This window comes from Hemibagrus wyckioides, linkage group LG18 (genome assembly GCF_019097595.1).
Source record: "Hemibagrus wyckioides isolate EC202008001 linkage group LG18, SWU_Hwy_1.0, whole genome shotgun sequence".
Taxonomy (NCBI): Eukaryota; Metazoa; Chordata; class Actinopteri; order Siluriformes; family Bagridae; genus Hemibagrus; species Hemibagrus wyckioides.
This window is the reverse complement of record NC_080727.1, coordinates 1327501-1347500: the sequence shown is the minus strand read 5'-3', so window position 1 is coordinate 1347500 and position 20000 is coordinate 1327501. Positions and strand designations below refer to the sequence as shown.

The following is a 20000-nucleotide window of genomic DNA, read 5'->3' as shown; positions in this document are numbered from 1 at the left end:
GACACTGGAGACTCCTTACACACACACACACACACACACACACTGATACACAGCGCTGACACTGGAGACTCCTTACACACACACACACACACACACACACACACTGATACACAGCGCTGACACTGGAGACTCCTTACACACACACACACACACACACTGATACACAGCGCTGACACTGGAGACTCCTTACACACACACACACACACACACACACACTGATACACAGCGCTGACACTGGAGACTCCTTACACACACACACACACACACACACACTGATACACAGCGCTGACACTGGAGACTTGTTAAATATCACTACATAATCGGTGAAATGAGTCTCTCTCACACACACACACACACACACTGATACACGCACTGATACACAGCACTGACACTGGAGACTCCTTACACACACACACACACACACACACACACACTGATACACACACTGATACACACACACACACAGATACACACACTGATACACGCACTGATACACACACACACACACACACACACACTGATACACAGCACTGACACTGGAGACTCCTTACACACACACACACACACACACACACTGATACACACACTGACACACACACACACACAGATACACAGCACTGACACTGGAGACTCCTTACACACACACACACACACACACACACACTGATACACACACACTGACACACACACACACACTGATACACAGTACTGACACTGGAGACTCCTTCCACACATCATACACACACACACACACACTGATACACAGCGCTGACACTGGAGACTCCTTACACACACACACACACACACACACACACACACTGATACACACACACACACACACACACAGATACACAGCACTGACACTGGAGACTCCTTACACACACACACACACACACAGATACACAGCACTGACACTGGAGACTCCTTACACACACACACACACACACACAGATACACAACACTGACACTGGAGACTCCTTACACACACACACACACACACACACACAGACATAATACACACACGTCTCCCAACAGAGACCTTTTTTAAAAAAATAATAAACTACAATAAGAAACCTGACTGGTGTTTGTTAAATATCACTACATAATCGGTGAAATGAGTCTCTCTCTCTCTCTCTCACACACACACACACAAAATCTCCCAAATATTTCTAAGATGACTCAGGTCCACTGATAAATGACACTTAACTGAGTAACTGAGGGAGAGAGGGTTTTTTTAAGATCTGGCATCCAGCCTGCCCCTTATTAATCGTCCTACAGTCGTCTTTCTCTCTCTGTAAGAGAAGAGCTGCATGATATCATCCTGCCCAGATATTTCCGAGAAGCGAGGAGATCGTTTTCTAAAGCGCCAGCAGCATTATTGAAGAGAGAGAGAGACAGAGAGAGAGAGAGAGAGAGAGAGAGAGAGAGAGAGATGGAAGAAGAGAGCAGGAGACGGAGGAGGTTGTGTACTTGGCAGACATATTGGATGGTTGGAGTTTTAGAAGAAATAATGTTGTGGTATTTTGTGAAAGTGAAACTGAAAATATCTAGAAAAATATTCTCAACTTATCTCTACAGCTTTATCCTCACTAACACAAGGATCTATGAATATGCATGAATGCAAATCAGCAGACATGAATCTGATGTATCAGAGAGCTCATTGTCGTGATCCTCACACTCTTCCCATGACAACCACCGCTGCTAACACTCAGCTAGCTTGTGATGCATGCGCTGTAGCTAAATGTTTCCAGTAACACCGTGTTATTCTATAGTAATTCGCATAATATTGCATGTAGGACTGTGACATCACAAACTGAGCTCGAATCACTGAGTCATTTTTATCATGATCAATAATTGGTCCCTTTGTCATTCACAGAATCAAAGCCTGAGTGAACGAATCATTTCAGTCATGAATGAGAATGTTTGTTACTATTTGAAACGAATCAATTTAATCAAGACTGAGATTCGGTTCCCTCTCCCTCAGTGAATTATTGTTTGATTAAGTGAATCATTTCAATCAAGATTCACTCCTATGAATGTTTGATGCAGTGAATCTTTTGGCTACAACAAAGGTTCAGTGAATCAGTTGAGTCAGTGGTTCAATCCATCGTGTCTGAGAGAGAAAACACACACAAATGACAAAATAACACAAAGCAGCAATGACCAAACAAAACGAATCAGTGAATCTTTGTCTGAACTACTGATTTAGATAAACAGATTCAAATGACTCGAATCATATACAGGACAAACAAACGATTCAAACGCTTCATGAAGCACGGATGACGAGTACGAAGCTGATCAGTCTGTGACTGACCGGAACATGGTCCATTTGAGTTTAAAATAAACACTTCCATTAAGTGTCATGTCTGACCAAAGGGTCCTGAGGTCAAGTCCCAGGACTTCCGGAGAGCTATAAGATATGTAAGAGGATGAGTAAAGAGATAAAAGCGGAGGATATCAGAAAACAGAGGACGAGGTGGAGGTGAAGAACAGCATGATGTGAAGCGGAGTGTATCGTGTTCAGATACAGAGACATTTCCTCTGCAGTGTTATCTCTCTAACACCACGATCTCCTGAGCAAACACACGAGTGCAAACACACAAAAAACATGAACCATGTGTACTGCTATCAAGCTGCTACTGCAGAAGACACACCCTCTCCTGGGGGCGGGGTTTTTACGCTCTAGAGAGTGTCATAGTCCAGAAACTACATTAAAGCTTTTTCTCTGTAAATCAAACAAGGCAAAGGTTATACAAGGACACATGAGATTTGTGTGTGTGTGCGTGTGTGTGTCATCAATCCTTCTCTGTGTGTACACACCCTCAGCATGACCCAAAAATGACCACAGTAACATTCACAAAGTGTATAACTAAAAGAGAGAACAAGAGATAGAGCGAGAGAAAGAGTGTGTGTGTGTGTGTGTGTGACAACGTGTCCGTAAGAAATGTGGAAAGCTGTAATCTTCCCGTGCATGCTGAAGAGGAAAAATAACACACACACACACACACAGTCAGGTCCTACTGAATGATCAGTGAAGTGTGTGTGTGTGTGTTTGTGGTCTCTTGAGAGTCACTTAGGAAGCACTCAGACTGAGCACGTTCTGATTACTCATCCCGTCTCCATTCAGCACACACAAACACACACACACACGCCCCAATGCATCGATACTCCCTAAATATAAACACTGCATTCAGCTGCATACTTTAAAATAGACATAAGCTTGTACAGGCATCATACGACACTAATGCTGGCGCACACACACACACACACACACAGAACTGATCCAGATTTCATTCAAATATATAATATATATACAATTTATGCGTTTGTTTTGTCAAGTCTGTGTACATCAGTGACAGGATGCAGAGAGATTTATTCGGTTTTCGTAAATCTGGCATTAACAAGAGAGATGTATTATATTATTATTAAAGTATTATTATAGTAGATAATATTATATTCATTTATAAAATGAAATATTAATAATTAATATTAATTAAATATAATGAATAGAATTAGTAAAGATATAATTATAATATATCACCATTATTGTACTGCTGCAAATCTAACTAAATGGCACATGAATATATAAAATTAACTCATCATTTTATTTATATTTTATATTTTAATGCATGACTGTTCCACACTCTTATCTCTTACGGTCTTGCCTGAAACGTTTACATTTATATGAATTAATTCACATGAATTGTTTTGACAACAAGATCAATACACATAGAAACATCTAAACAAATGAATATAAATATATGAATTATTATTATTATTATTATTATTATTATTATTGGTTGCATCACCATCAGTGCCATAGCAAAAAATATATATTATAGGAAATTAATATAAACAAATAAATGTATTATTTTATTTCCACGATTTCTCCTAATGCCATGTCTGAAATGTTTTTTATTTTAATTTTATAAAATGTTATTTATTACAAGCGCACCACAACGATTATTATTATTACTATTATTATTATTATTACCTCGAGCAGGGACAGCTCGGGGTCCAGATGTGTGAAGCTGTGCAACACCACTGGACCTTCATGATCTACCACCTCGAGCTTTACACCGTCCCAGATGCTGCGGACCCTCCACGCGCTGGCATCGAACATGACGTCATCGGGGTGGGAGAAGAAGCAGAAGAAGCAGAGGGCGAAGCGTTGCTCCCGTCACTCCGAGCATCGGGGTTTTAAATACCGGAGTTAAATCCTTCGGGGTTCTAGCTGTCTCGCAGCAAAAGCGGAAATAAAGCTTCGCGGTAAATCGGAGCGGTCACGCGCTGTTACAGACCGTTACCGGAGGCTCGCGCCTGCGCCTGCACCCCGGTCTCCGCTCCGCTCGCGCACACAAACTAACTGAAAGAGAAAAGCCCCTCATATTCCCCGCCCCCCCACCCCCACCCACACAGGGTCGGCCTCTTTTTTTTTTCATTTAAGCCTATAACCACGCCCCTCGCTTTATCTGACATGCTCCCGATTGGTCAGTGTCCGCTGCACGTGAAACTCTTCTCCCGTGTTGTTATTGGTTTACTGTCCAGCGTTCTCGCGAGAGAGCTCGATTGATCAGCGTCCAGCGCTCGAGAAAGTGTTCTAATGCACAGTGATTGGTCAATGTCAAGGTTCAGCGCTCGTGGAAGGGTTCTAATGCGCGGTGATTGGTCAGCAATGCAAGTCCAGCGCTCGTGAGAGACTTCTAGAACAAAGCAGCTCCCAGCTCTAACAGTTCGAGTCTGAATGGAACCCGTTACTGACCGCTGAATGACCCAGTTAGCGCCATTTCAACACCTTTATTACAAGAAAAAATCGTCTTTTTAAAAGTAATTACTTTCCTTACTGAAAGATTCGATTCATTATTAGACTCTTATTGTTATCTACACGATTTCTTCATCAGATTCGATTCGAATCCTAGACTCGATCTATATTTCTTCACAGAATATAAAAACTTCAACCTGTAATTTGTCTATTGTAAATATTTTCACAAAAGTATATGGATCATAAACATTACAAAATAATATCATTTTTATGTCTGTACCGCATATAAATAAATTTACTGTTAAAAATCTGTAATAACAAGCGTAAGATTTTAATGTTGTAATAACTGTGTAATAACCATACACAGTACACATCCATCATATAAGCAAAGTACGATTCTTTTACATTTTCAGTGCTAGGTCCTACATGGTGCATTTAAAAAGATTTTTATCTGTATTTATAATCAATAAAAAGCCATTTTTAGTGCATCAGTCTTTGAGCTAAACAAAATGTATTTAAAGTTTTAGTTACACTATTTTGCCAAAAGTTTTGGGACGTCTGCCTATGCATGCACATGAGCGTAATATGGAGTTGTCCCGCCCTTTGCAGCTATAACAGCTTCAACTCTTCTGGGAAGGCTTTCCACAAGGTTTAGGAGTGTGTTTATGGGAACTTTTGACCGTTCCTCTAGAAGCACATTTGTGAGGTCAGGCACTGATGTTGGACAAGAAGGTCTGGCTCACAGTCTCCACTCTAATTCATCCCAAAGGTGTTCTATGGGGTTGAGGTCAGGACTCTGTGCAGGACAGTCAAGTTCCTCCACACCAAACTCACTCATCCATGTCTTTATGGACCTTGCTTTGGTCACTGGTGTGCAGTCATGTTGGAACAGGAAGGGGTCATCCCCAAACTGTTCCCACAAAGAGCATGAAATTGTCCAAAATGTCTTGGTATGAAGCTGAAGCATTAAGAGTTCCTTTCACTGGAACTAAGGGGCGGAGCCCAACACCTGAAAAACAACACCTGAACTCAATGATTTGGAGGGGTGTACCAATACTTTTGGCAATATAGTGTATGTAGTTTAATGAGGGATGATTAGTAACAGATGTGTGTGTTGTCATGTGAATCAGTTAGAAAACATTCAACAAATCATACATTAGATTTTCATCACCAGAATTTGTGTATCTTGATCATTGTCATTTCTGTTATCACTGGTCATACAGTATGTAAAATATTAAGACATTAAACTGGATTAGCTTGTTGTGTTAGCATGCACTTTTAAAAATGTTCATCTGCAATCCTCTCAGATGCCTGGGCTTCTAAATGTGCATTGTTAATATTGCATAGGAGCTAAGAAGCTAAGATAGCAATAAATGAATAGATCTGTACCTAACACTACATCAAAAAATACCCTAATTTACACAGACCTGCATCAAATAACACTGTTAAAGTCAGAACTCTCTCTTATTATTATTATTATTATTATCATCATCATCATTATTATTACACTCCATGTCACTTTCAGCTTACTGACAACTCCACATTTGAAATTTTTTTAGGAGTAAGGTTTAAAAGTGTTTAAAAGTGCCACCGGTTCTCCAAGATGGCCACCCAAATAATGTTCCAGTGTTCAGGAACATGGTGAAGTTCTGTTCATGGTTGCAGACTACAGGAAGTCCCACTGTGTCCTTCAGCAAGTCTACCTCGGGTTCATCATACACACGAAGGTCTTTATTCGGAAAGTTTAAGGAACATTACGAGCTCTCCACTGACCACAAGTTATGAGTCAGAAGTTTATAGATAAAAGATGAACCTCAGTGGACGTTCCTGTGTTTACGTTAGGTCACTGTGCTCTGTGTGTGACATCACTGAAGTATGATGTGGGTTCGAATCAGATTTTCGTGTGAGACAGATGTCTGTTTGCTTTTAGCTTCATCAGCTATGTAGCACTGGTGCAAAAGTAGACTCTGTGAAGAGGATCTGCTGACTCAGTGCTTGTTGTTTTTGAACCTAGAAGTCTCTGATCGCTCATCTCTGAAGCGAGTTCACTGGAAGGTGACGGAGAATGGAAAGCTCAAGCCCTTACCAAATGAACAAAACAGCTTTGTAATTGGGTCGTTACTGAAAAAGTAAAGTGTTCTCACACACACACACACACACACGCACACACACACACACACACGCCTCCTCTGGAAGTTTTGGCTGCTCTACTTTGCACATCTGGTGTGTGTTATGTGTGGGCCGAGCCACTGCCGGTAAGAGCCGCGACTGAAAACACAATCATGGAGCCGAGGAATGCAGCGGGGGGAGGGGATACACAGCTAGCGGGAAAGGCAATGTGTGTGTGTGTGTGTGTGTGTGAGATGCCCTCACTAATTACAAAAGCAACTCACTAACATGCATGCTTTGAATAACTTCAGGCAAAAAGTATGTTGATTAGGTGGCACTGGAAAGATGCACTCGAGTGTGTGTGTGTGTGTGTGTGTGAGAGAGAGAGAGAGAGAGAGTGTGTGTGTGTGTGAGAGAGAGAGAGAGAGAGAGAGAGAGAGTGTGTGTGTGTGAGAGAGAGAGAGAGAGAGAGTGTGTGTGCTTTCATGTATAAAACGGTATGTATATGTACAAATGTTTATGTGCTCTCAAAGTAAAAAAGGAACCGTTTCAATGGGCGTGGCCTAATATTTAAATATAAACGCATCTAATTTTAATATTCATTTGTCTTGGATTCCAAAGACACAGCAGGTTCTTTAATGTATTTCTCAGAAGGTTCTATATAAACGATGGACCTACTGAGTCGGAAAGGTTCTAGATTTCTCTACTCTGGACCGGTTATGTTCACAGACGAGTGACGATAAACGCTCAGAGGGCTGAGGAACGTGAGAAGCGCTGTGAGGAGATAACTCTGAGATGTCTTCACATCAGATTTGCTGACTCACAGCAGCGTGACTCACCATTAGAACCCAACCTCAGCTGAGTCACCTCAATGTTACTCCAGAATGTTCTTAAATCTAGAACCTACTGTCGGTCATGCCATGTGGTTAGGTTTGTAAACAAAAAGAACGATTTGTGCGTTAGATCCATGTTGTTGTGTGTCTGCTTTCTTCTGCAGGCTCCGCCTCCTCTGTTCTGTGGTGCATGATTGGATGTGATTAGATGGGACAGCTCATTCTGATCTCAATGCCAGGTTCTACAAGTCTCTCTCGCTCTCTCTCTCTCTCTCACACACACACACACACACAGCTTCATCCACATGACATTCACTAATAAGCACACTGAAGGAATCCAGCATTGTAATGTCTTTGTCTCGCTTCATGTCTGCATTCCTCCCTTCTCAAGGAAAAGCAACAAGGAGTATTCTCCTACACACACACACACACACACACACACACCTGGAAATGAGGCTGATCTAATTAACTGGACTGCTTTTATCCTGCCGATGGTTAGCATCGCTGGCATTGCTTAGCGCCGGTGCTAATCAAATGAGGGGTGATATCATTAAGTGAGTCACCGTCCTGCTTTACTGTAAATAAAAGCAGCGTTACTCAGCTTCAGAAAAAATAAACAACAAAGCATATCTCTCAAAAGTGCTGCCTTCCTCAGCCAGCGAAGTGAAGTTTGCAAACGATTTTGAAAGATTGTGTGTAAAAGGTTTTGGTGAAAGAAGTTATTTAATGCTTTATGTGTGGAAGGAGTCTCCAGTGTCAGTGCTTTATAACTGCTGTGGTTTAAGAGGAATAAAACTCTCAGGGGTGTGCTGTCACAAAAAAACAATCAACGCTGTGGTGTTGACACTGACTCCTAGAGAGTGTTTCCTATGCAGGTCCAGTCTTGTTTTTTCCACAGTTACACTATCAGATCTTTCCCTCATTCATCTTGTTTTAAATTATTTTCTCTAAGCTCAGTTCCCAGAAGTCCGTGAGGTATTTAGAGAGTGTTGAGAAACGGGCATTCAGGTACCGCTTCCGAGGAAAATCCCTCCTTGTAATCTGCCTTTACATCACAGTGGACTCGGAGCCAGGCACAGAGGGGATCTCCCATGAGCCATCTTTTCTGAATTGTTCAGTTCCTGTGGCGTTTCTGAGACGTGACGTGGAAACAGGTTAAAGGTTGGAAGTCAGGACTGCAGAAATATCACTTTCGAAAGAAATGAGGGAAAACAGGATGAAATTCAGCATGTCCTAAAGCCACAGTTCCATCTTATAAACATTATTAGAATTGCTGTGTCTAGCATATAGTATTATATCACATCTGTTAGAGTGTCTGTTAGATTGTGACATCACAACTTCATTACATCGCAATATCTACTGTAACTCATTTTATGACAGAAATCATCACAAACTGGTTTTATTTTTCCAATTCTGTTTACAGACTAGAAATGCTGTAAATACTTTATTATTAATATCACGGCTTTAGCTTGCGTGCAATCATTCCACAGATCAGAGGTACGAGATCGGCGCCGAAACCGCAGCCATGAGCGTGAGCTCAAATCTGTCTGGGTTATAATTAGTCCAGGACAGTGAGCTGAGATAACGCCTCATTCACGCTGAGATCACCTCACAATGGGCTTTTAGAGGGATCTGACCCCAAACTGACAGATATCACACAGCAGGAGGTCCTTCTTATCTCTAAACACCCAACAGCCCTGATCTTTTCTTCAGAAAGGTGCTGAAAGACAAGCTGAGAGAGAAAAACAGAGGAATCTGATCACCTACAGAGACACTGGGAATTAAAGGGAAGTCCAGGAAGACTCTCTCTGAAGTCTAAGGTCACTTCATCACAAGTTAACCGTAATGCTGGCTGATCAACTGAATTTCGTGTAACGAGAACATTGGTTTTATTTGATTTAATTTCCTGTAAGAACATCTTAAAAAAAAAAACTCCAGAGATGATGGATTCTTCCTTGATTTTAACGTTTCCATCTGTGCAGCAGAGCACCACATTTCAGATCTCCTTACTGAGAAACATCATGACATCATATCATCTCAAACTGTTATTATCTCATTCTGACATCTCATACTCACATATTCTCTGATCATTAACCTCGTTAAGTAATTAGTACACATTAATATACTATCACATACTCATATTATCTTGTATTCATATACACCGATCAGGCATAACATTATGACCACCTGTCTAATATTGTGTTGGTCCCTCTTTTGCTGCCAAAACAGCCCTGACCCGTCCTGCACTGTGTATTCTGACCCCTTTCTATCAGAACCAGCATTAACTTCTTCAGCAGTTTGATCAACAGTAGCTCGTCTGTTGGATCGGATCACACGGGCCAGCCTTCTCTCCCCACGTGCAACAATGAGCCTTGGCCACCCATGACCCTGGTTCACTGGTTCACCACTGTTCCTTCCTTGGACCACTTTTGATAGATACTGACCACTGCAGACCGGGAACACCCCACAAGAGCTGCAGTTTTGGAGATGTTCTGATCCAGTGGTCTAGCCATCACAATTTGGCCCTTTTGGTCAAACTCGCTCAAATCTTTACACTTGTACATTTTTACTGCTTCTAACATCAACTTTGAGGACAAAATGTTGACTTGCTGCCTAATATATCCCACCCACTAACAGGGGCCATGATGAGGAGATACTCAGTCTCATTCACTTCACCTGGCACTGGTCAGAGTGTTATGGCTGACCGGTGTACAGGTGAGATGAACATGAGATATCAGCATTAGATAACAAAATAGATGACTAATATATAATTAATGTATTATCGATCACAGACATATAGCATTATCTCATATTTATCTCATGATCTATCAATCACTAAATACATCAAACTAACAGAAATATTATCTCATATCCCCATTAGCTCATACTGATAAACTGTTCTGTCTCACTCATTTCTCACGCTGTTATCTCATTCATTTGATCTCATACTAATAAATGATCTCATATTGATGTTTCACCACAAAGATCTTGACAAAAGTCACTGTAAGTGTATATTTTTATATTATTTTATATTTCATTTGAAATGAAGTCTCACTGTTAGAGTCTTTAATAACAGAGCTCATTTTCGGTCTCATCTTCACTCACACTATGTGTAAGATACGCTGTGTACATTTAAAAACACTTGTTTATTAATAATCTATTCATAGCTTTATGTCATTGCTTGGACTCTGAAACTCGTCACACTCTTCAGATAAAACTAATGGAGAGAGAGGCACTGTCTCTAACCACTCTGCTTCCTCTCTAATGGCTGCTATTTTTTTATTTTTTTTTAGAAAGCACTCTCATCATCTGCAATTGGGCAAAACAAAACACATCAGCGATCCATCATCCGTCCTGCTGCTGGACTTTTCTGACTCTATCAATCCGCAGAGCCGCACAATTCCATTCCAGCCTTTGGCATGGATTCTCTTTATTCTCTAATAATAATTCATAAGACGTCTCGAGCTAGCATTCTCCACCAGGAAGTGAGGAAGTGTTCTCTCTCTCTCTCTCTCTTACCTGACTGAGGAACTGCACCGAGGAGGAGAACACAACATGGTTTTATCTTTTAAGGTCATTTTTTTAAACTAAAAAGTGACATGAATTTTGTAAACTGACCAGTTTAAGCTCCGCCCACACTGATCAGGACCTGCTCGTCAATCAGTAAAAATTAGGATGTTTACATGTCATGTTTTGACTCGGAGATAAGCGTGTGTGTGGTCTTGACTAGGGTAGGTTAGTGTAGGTTTGCATAGGATAGCGTAGGATAGCGTAGGTTAGCATAGGAGAGCGTCTCGCCTACCAGATCGTCCAGGATGGACAGATGGAGGTCCAGCATGACCATTCTGACGGGCTGAACGAGGGCTTTCTGCAGGCTGTACACTGGCTTCATCTCCATTCTTCCACTCAGTTCTTCATACTTCTGTGATTTATCCTCCTTCTTATCTGTCGCTCTTTCTCTCTTCTTTTTTTCTCTCTTCTTGTCTCCTTCTTTACCTTCTTTCTCTCACATTCTTGTGAGAGACCCGTATTATAAACACAGATGAGTCTAACAGTCTTTACTTCTATCTCTCTCTCTCTCTCGCTTGCTTACCTTGCTATTACTGTAACAAGGTGCAAGCTGAAGCTTGTCTAATGCACTATAACACACACACACACACACACACACACACACACACACATGCAGTGAGAGAGGGAAAACACCCTGTGTAGTCACAAGGCTTCAAGGAATGTGGAGGTGTGGAAAGAGGCAGGTATTCATAACACACACACACACACACACACACACACACACACCCATTAACAGTGTATGTGTCTACATCTAAACTATAAAATAATTCAATAAATAAATAAATAATTGAAACAACATTTTGTACCATTTTAGGAGTTTCTACTTGATTTTGTGACGTGTGTGTGTGTGTGTGTGTGTGTGTGTGTTTGGTTAGTCCAGTTGCCTCAAACCCAGATGTAAACACAGGACAGAAATATATATTATAATATATAATTATGATATAAGTAGATAAAATAATTCCAAATTTAGCCTAGCATACATGTCTCTGAACAATGCTAGGGTACGACAGCCAGCTAGCTTCCAACAGCCTCTGAGGTAACAAACGAATCAGCTTTTTGCTAATGTTTACTTTATTTACTGCTCCTGCTAACAGCAACACTTCAGAGTTATTACAAAGAAAGAAAACCCGGATCAGACTGACTCTGTGCAAAGATGTTAGCTGCTATTTTCTACCGAGTCATGCTAACAGCTTAGCAGAGGCTTACTAGCTTCTAAACTAGCCGCTAGTTTGCAGGCTCAGATACAATTCTCTGCCTTTCTACCACAAAAGAGCCATAACAGTGAGTGAAAATTACTGTAAATTACCACATAAGGTCAAAGATAAATGCTAAGTGCTAAACGATGGATTTTGATCAGGATCATGAGAGAAATCATAGCTGTTCATAGGCATAGCATAGGGCTAACCCTAGCAAGAGCAAGTTTCAGAGAAATTAATTCGCAAAGGAAGTGAGGAAGAGTGAAGGATGGCTGAACGTCATCGTGAATAAGAAAAGGGAAATCCTTTTCCTCTGATGACGCAGATTATAGAGCCTCATGCTATCAACCCTGAACACACAGCTTCCTGGCAAAACAGGAAGTGAACTTTCACTTGCCTAGAAAATTCAATCTAGAATAAAATCACACAATTCAAAGCTAAAATGTTTGCTTGTTTGCTTGCTACAACGTAACCATGGAAACAATTTATGTTTTTTCTGCCTTGTTTTGCAATAAACTGGAACACTGACATTCCAGCATTTTAGCGATTCTATTTCAAAGGACAGACACACGTCCAACAAAACAGCGTCTTGAATCAATTAAAATGGCCAGTCAGACCCCAATATCCAAATATCCACCAAATTCTGTATATGAAATAAAAGTATACCTTGAAAAGGGGGTGTGACTTGTGAAGTTAAGGGAGGGGTCTAGATTTGCATATTCATAAAATCTGTGTTTGGTATGTTTCTTTCTGTCTAATGTCTCTCTTTCTTTCTCTCTCTCTCTCTCTCTCTCTCTCACACAGACACAAACACACACACACAAACATACTTCCTGTGCCCGTTGTACAATATTACCACAGTTGCACTGCAGGAGGTCTACCAGGAGACAGATGGAGCATCAAGTGCAATGAACAGCAACATATGAGCTCTATGGGCTCAATTACACCTCGTTACACACACACACACACTCATGCATCTGTCTCAGACAGTAAATCATCTCCATCTGTCCATGACATCATCATGAGATCAAAACAAAAAGTTTGATCTGAATAAATGACACAATAAGCTGAGGCATGTCTTGTGTGTCTGGGAGTCACAGTGAAGGAGGCGTGGCCTGTGTGTCTGGGAGTCACAGTGAAGGAGGCGTGGCCTGTGTGTCTGGGAGTCACAGTGAAGGAGGCGTGGCCTGTGTGTCTGGGAGTCACAGCGAAGGAGGCATGTCTTGTGTGTCTGGCAGTCACAGTGAAGGAGGCGTGGCCTGTGTGTCTGGGAGTCACAGTGAAGGAGGCGTGGCCTGTGTGTCTGGGAGTCACAGCGAAGGAGGCATGTCTTGTGTGTCTGGCAGTCACAGTGAAGGAGGCGTGGCCTGTGTGTCTGGGAGTCACAGTGAAGGAGGCGTGGCCTGTGTGTCTGGGAGTCAAAGTGAAGGAGGCATGTCTTGTGTGTCTGGCAGTCACAGTGAAGGAGGCGTGGCCTGTGTGTCTGGGAGTCACAGTGAAGGAGGCATGGCCTGTGTGTCTGGGAGTCACAGTGAAGGAGGCATGTCTTGTGTGTCTGGGAGTCACAGTGAAGGAGGCGTGGCCTGTGTGTCTGGGAGTCACAGCGAAGGAGGTGTGGCCTGTGTGTCTGGGAGTCACAGCGAAGGAGGCATGTCCTGTGTGTCTGGGAGTCACAGTGAAGGAGGCGTGGCCTGTGTGTCTGGGAGTCACAGTGAAGGAGGCGTGGCCTGTGTGTCTGGGAGTCACAGTGAAGGAGGCGTGGCCTGTGTGTCTGGGAGTCACAGCGAAGGAGGCATGTCTTGTGTGTCTGGCAGTCACAGTGAAGGAGGCGTGGCCTGTGTGTCTGGGAGTCACAGTGAAGGAGGCGTGGCCTGTGTGTCTGGCAGTCACAGTGAAGGAGGCGTGGCCTGTGTGTCTGGGAGTCACAGTGAAGGAGGCGTGGCCTGTATGTCTGGGAGTCACAGTGAAGGAGGTGTGGCCTGTGTGTCTGGCAGTCATAGTGAAGGAGGTGTGGCCTGTGTGTCTGGCAGTCATAGTGAAGGAGGTGTGGCCTGTGTGTCTGGCAGTCACAGTAAAGGAGGTGTGGCCTGTGTGTCTGGCAGTCACAGTGAAGGATGTGTGGCCTGTGTGTCTGGGAGTCACAGTAAAGGAGGCGTGGCCTGTGTGTCTGGCAGTCACAGTGAAGGAGGTGTGGCCTGTGTGTCTGGCAGTCACAGTAAAGGAGGTGTGGCCTGTGTGTCTGGCAGTCACAGTAAAGGAGGTGTGGCCTGTGTGTCTGGCAGCCACAGTAAAGGAGGTGTGGCCTGTGTGTCTGGCAGTGAAATGCTAAATAATCTGAAAGCGTGAGAACAGCAATAAGACACTCTCACACAAACCCTGACTGTCAGACCCAATATGCTTTTGCATATGTGTGTGTGTTTGTGTGTGTGTGTGTGTGTGTTTGTGTGTGTGTGTGTTTGTGTGTGTGTGTGTGTTTGTGCAACAAACTAATTCAGACATAATGAGAGACTCAGAGCAAGACCATCAATCTGTGTTAATTCATGCGCCAAAACCTCACACTCCAACAAGAGGAGACAAGCTAGTGTGTAGTTTTGTGTGTGTGTGTGTGTGTTTGTCTGTCTTCCATGTAAGAAAAGTGAAACATGCTTCAGTGTATATTTCTGTCTGTATGGTATCACAGTGATATTACAGAAATATAAGGAGAATAAACACACACACACACAGACACACACTGTATGACTGGCGTGTGTGTCCTAACAGCAAAGATGAAATAGAGAAAAAATAACCCTGAAAATCACCCCCCTCTCTCTCACACACACACACACACACATAAAGTTGGAATAATTAAGAAAAGGAAAATAAAAAGAGAAGTGTGAACCAGGGACGATTCTAGGATTTTCAATTACCCTCAGCCCCTAATGAGGGTATAATCGCAAAAAATAAAAAAATAAAAAAAAATTAAAAAAATAAAATAAAGGTGTGACTATCAGGGTAGGATGGTAAACTTATTGCAGCATTCCACTGTATTGCATAGATGTGTATAACATTTGAGTACTGAACAAGCCAAATACGAGTCTTCCTGATCTCACACACACACACACACACACTTTCCTCTGATCCTCGCTCTGCGACGCCGCAATCTGCAGATTGAAGAACGCGCTGAAAGACGGGGAGGAGCCGAAGTCTGCATATTAAATTTTCATATTAAATTTAAAGGGGACTGAGGAGATCACCAATTTGTGTAGAGTTTATGGAGAATTGCAGAATTTTAGGAGGGCTGAGTAGAAATGTTACGGGGGCTAAAGCGAAAAAAAATTGGCCTAGTGACGCCCATGGCGTGAACACCTGTGAGAGTATTTAAGGTGGAATTGTGGCCCTGTGTGTTCAGTTAACTACTGTCACAGAGTTACTGTGAGGTTTTTAGACCACCTTAAACACACTTACAACAAAATCTTGATATCTGAAACAAAACCACTAACACTGTTGCTGGTGGGAAAATCCAGCTGTTTACATGTGTGTGTGTGTGTGTGTGTGTGTGTGTGTATGTGTGGAAAACAGCTTATCCTCACAGCTGCTGTCTCAGTTTTGCACAACAGTGCGTTCCTAAAACTCTTGCACAGTCTTGCACACACACACACACACACACACACACACAAACACAAACACACTATGCTGATGTTACTGAGCTGTATTAGAGCAGAACTGATGCTCCCTCTGGTGGTCAGTAACGGTAGTGACACACTGCAGTGTTTACCATTCAGTGTTCAGGTTTTTGCATTTAACACAGTTATTTCACTGACCACCAAACTACCCTGTCTCCAACTCACTCCATCCCAAAACTGCCCCTTCCCCAACCCACTCCATCCCAAAACTGCCCCTTCCCCAAACTGCCTCGTGCCTAATTTGTTCTGGTGGCAGATAAATTGGAAAAATCTACCTGCTGCACATTCAGCATTCACACATTTCAGTTCAGTTTCATTCCATTATTGTTGAAAGAAAGAAAGAAAGAAAGAAAGAAAGAAAGAGAAACTATCATTCTGGTCTTGTTGCCTCAGAGATCTGGAGATTTGGCACTCTCCTCTGTCTCCATAGTAACCACGATGTGATGGGGCACACACACACACACACTTCTGAACAGCTGGAGGTAAATCAGTGTCTGGGGACAGTCCGGTTGTTTCTGTCTGTTGTTATTTTCAGATAAACAGAATGGAGTCAGTTCTTAATCCTGCACTATTCATGTGTATCTACCATTTTATAACTGCTTTATTACTATTATTATTATTATTATTATTATTATCTTTCTAACAAGAAAAAATGTTGTGTAAAGATAGAATTGTATAATGACAGTATAAATATAAAATATATGAATTTATTTTTTATTCTTACATGTGTGTGTGTGTGTTTTTGGTGTGTGTGTGTGTGTATGCATGTGTGTGTGTATGCATTGTGTATGTGTGTGTGTGTGTGTATATGCGTGTGTGTGAGTGTGTGTGTGTGTATGCATGTGTGTGTGTTTGTGTGTGTGTGTATGCGTGTGTGTATGCATGTGTGTGTGTGTGTATATGTGTGTGTGTGTTTGTGTGTGTGTGTGTGTGTGTGTGTGTGTAAAGAACAGTTGGAGTGTGTGTGTGTGTGTGTGTGTAAAGAACAGTTGGAGTGTGTGTGTGTGTGTAAAGAACAGTTGGAGTGTGTGTGTGTGTTTGTGTGTGTATGTGTGTGTGTGTGTGTGTGTGTAAAGAACAGTTGGAGTTTTGTGTGTGTGTGTGTGTGTGTAAAGAACAGTTGGAGTTTTGTGTGTGTGTGTGTGTAAAGAACAGTTGGAGTGTGTGTGTGTGTGTAAAGAACAGTTGGAGTGTGTGTGTGTGTGTAAAGAACAGTTGGAGTGTGTGTGTGTGTGTGTGTGTAAAGAACAGTTGGAGTGTGTGTGTGTGTATGTGTGTAAAGAACAGTTGGAGTGTGTGTGTGTGTGTGTGTAAAGAACAGTTGGAGTGTGTGTGTGTGTGTGTAAAGAACAGTTGGAGTGTGTGTGTGTGTAAAGAACAGTTGGAGTGTGTGTGTGTGTGTGTGTGTAAAGAACAGTTGGAGTGTGTGTGTGTGTGTAAAGAACAGTTGGAGTGTGTGTGTGTGTAAAGAACAGTTGGAGTGTGTGTGTGTGTGTGTGTGTGTAAAGAACAGTTGGAGTGTGTGTGTGTAAAGAACAGTTGGAGTGTGTGTGTGTGTGTGTAAAGAACAGTTGGAGTTTTGTGTGTGTGTGTGTAAAGAACAGTTGGAGTGTGTGTGTGTGTGTGTGTGTAAAGAACAGTTGGAGTGTGTGTGTGTGTGTGTGTAAAGAACAGTTGGAGTTTTGTGTGTGTGTGTGTGTGTGTGTGTAAAGAACAGTTGGAGTGTGTGTGTGTGTGTGTGTGTAAAGAACAGTTGGAGTGTGTGTGTGTGTGTGTGTGTGTAAAGAACAGTTGGAGTGTGTGTGTGTGTGTGTGTGTAAAGAACAGTTGGAGTGTGTGTGTGTGTGTGTGTGTAAAGAACAGTTGGAGTGTGTGTGTGTGTGTGTGTAAAGAACAGTTGGAGTGTGTGTGTGTGTGTGTGTAAAGAACAGTTGGAGTGTGTGTGTGTGTGTAAAGAACAGTTGGAGTTTTGTGTGTGTGTGTAAAGAACAGTTGGAGTGTGTGTGTGTAAAGAACAGTTGGAGTGTGTGTGTGTGTGTGTGTGTGTGTGTGTGTAAAGAACAGTTGGAGTGTGTGTGTGTGTGTGTGTGTAAAGAACAGTTGGAGTGTGTGTGTGTAAAGAACAGTTGGAGTGTGTGTGTGTGTGTGTGTGTAAAGAACAGTTGGAGTGTGTGTGTGTGTGTGTGTGTGTGTGTAAAGAACAGTTGGAGTGTGTGTGTGTGTGTGTGTATAAAGAACAGTTGGAGTGTGTGTGTGTGTGTGTGTAAAGAACAGTTGGAGTGTGTGTGTGTGTGTGTGTGTGTGTGTAAAGAACAGTTGGAGTGTGTGTGTGTGTGTGTGTAAAGAACAGTTGGAGTGTGTGTGTGTGTGTGTGTAAAGAACAGTTGGAGTGTGTGTGTGTGTGTAAAGAACAGTTGGAGTGTGTGTGTGTGTGTGTAAAGAACAGTTGGAGTGTGTGTGTGTAAAGAACAGTTGGAGTGTGTGTGTGTGTGTGTGTGTGTGTGTGTAAAGAACAGTTGGAGTGTGTGTGTGTGTGTGTGTGTAAAGAACAGTTGGAGTGTGTGTGTGTGTGTAAAGAACAGTTGGAGTGTGTGTGTGTGTTTGTGTGTGTATGTGTGTGTGTGTGTGTGTGTGTAAAGAACAGTTGGAGTGTGTGTGTGTGTGTGTGTGTAAAGAACAGTTGGAGTGTGTGTGTGTGTGTGTGTGTAAAGAACAGTTGGAGTGTGTGTGTGTGTGTAAAGAACAGTTGGAGTGTGTGTGTGTGTGTAAAGAACAGTTGGAGTGTGTGTGTGTGTGTGTGTGTGTGTAAAGAACAGTTGGAGTGTGTGTGTGTGTGTGTGTGTAAAGAACAGTTGGAGTGTGTGTGTGTGTGTGTGTGTGTAAAGAACAGTTGGAGTGTGTGTGTGTGTGTGTGTAAAGAACAGTTGGAGTGTGTGTGTGTGTGTGTTTGTGTGTGTATGTGTGTGTGTGTGTGTGTGTAAAGAACAGTTGGAGTTTTGTGTGTGTGTGTGTGTAAAGAACAGTTGGAGTGTGTGTGTGTGTGTGTAAAGAACAGTTGGAGTGTGTGTGTGTGTGTGTGTAAAGAACAGTTGGAGTGTGTGTGTGTGTGTGTAAAGAACAGTTGGAGTGTGTGTGTGTGTGTGTGTGTAAAGAACAGTTGGAGTGTGTGTGTGTGTGTGTGTGTGTAAAGAACAGTTGGAGTGTGTGTGTGTGTGTGTAAAGAACAGTTGGAGTGTGTGTGTGTGTGTAAAGAACAGTTGGAGTGTGTGTGTGTGTGTGTGTGTAAAGAACAGTTGGAGTGTGTGTGTGTGTGTGTAAAGAACAGTTGGAGTGTGTGTGTGTGTGTGTGTAAAGAACAGTTGGAGTGTGTGTGTGTGTGTGTGTGTGTGTAAAGAACAGTTGGAGTGTGTGTGTGTGTGTGTAAAGAACAGTTGGAGTGTGTGTGTGTGTGTGTAAAGAACAGTTGGAGTGTGTGTGTGTGTGTGTGTGTAAAGAACAGTTGGAGTGTGTGTGTGTGTGTAAAGAACAGTTGGAGTGTGTGTGTGTAAAGAACAGTTGGAGTGTGTGTGTGTGTGTGTGTGTGTAAAGAACAGTTGGAGTGTGTGTGTGTGTGTGTAAAGAACAGTTGGAGTGTGTGTGTGTGTGTGTAAAGAACAGTTGGAGTGTGTGTGTGTGTGTGTAAAGAACAGTTGGAGTGTGTGTGTGTGTAAAGAACAGTTGGAGTGTGTGTGTGTGTGTGTGTGTGTAAAGAACAGTTGGAGTGTGTGTGTGTGTGTAAAGAACAGTTGGAGTGTGTGTGTGTGTAAAGAACAGTTGGAGTGTGTGTGTGTGTGTGTAAAGAACAGTTGGAGTGTGTGTGTGTGTAAAG

At 42.3% G+C, this 20000-nt stretch overlaps 1 protein-coding gene across 4 annotated transcripts in view; it reads right to left on the bottom strand.

Annotated features, from left to right (window-relative positions):
• The window catches only part of LOC131368898 (ral guanine nucleotide dissociation stimulator-like), a 45463-nt gene that overhangs the window by 20119 nt on the left and 5344 nt on the right, over window positions 1-20000 (bottom strand). For 2 of the 4 annotated variants that reach the window (XM_058415105.1, XM_058415107.1), the window contains exon 1: window positions 3995-4373. The exons of 1 other annotated variant lie outside the window; for it this stretch is intronic. In XM_058415105.1, coding sequence (XP_058271088.1) covers window positions 3995-4123 — 129 coding nt within the window. In that variant the 5' untranslated portion in view covers window positions 4124-4373. Of the gene's footprint in view, window positions 1-3994; window positions 4374-11506; window positions 11866-20000 lie in introns of those variants that run through there. One more of the 4 variants, XM_058415106.1, reaches the window with a different exon arrangement.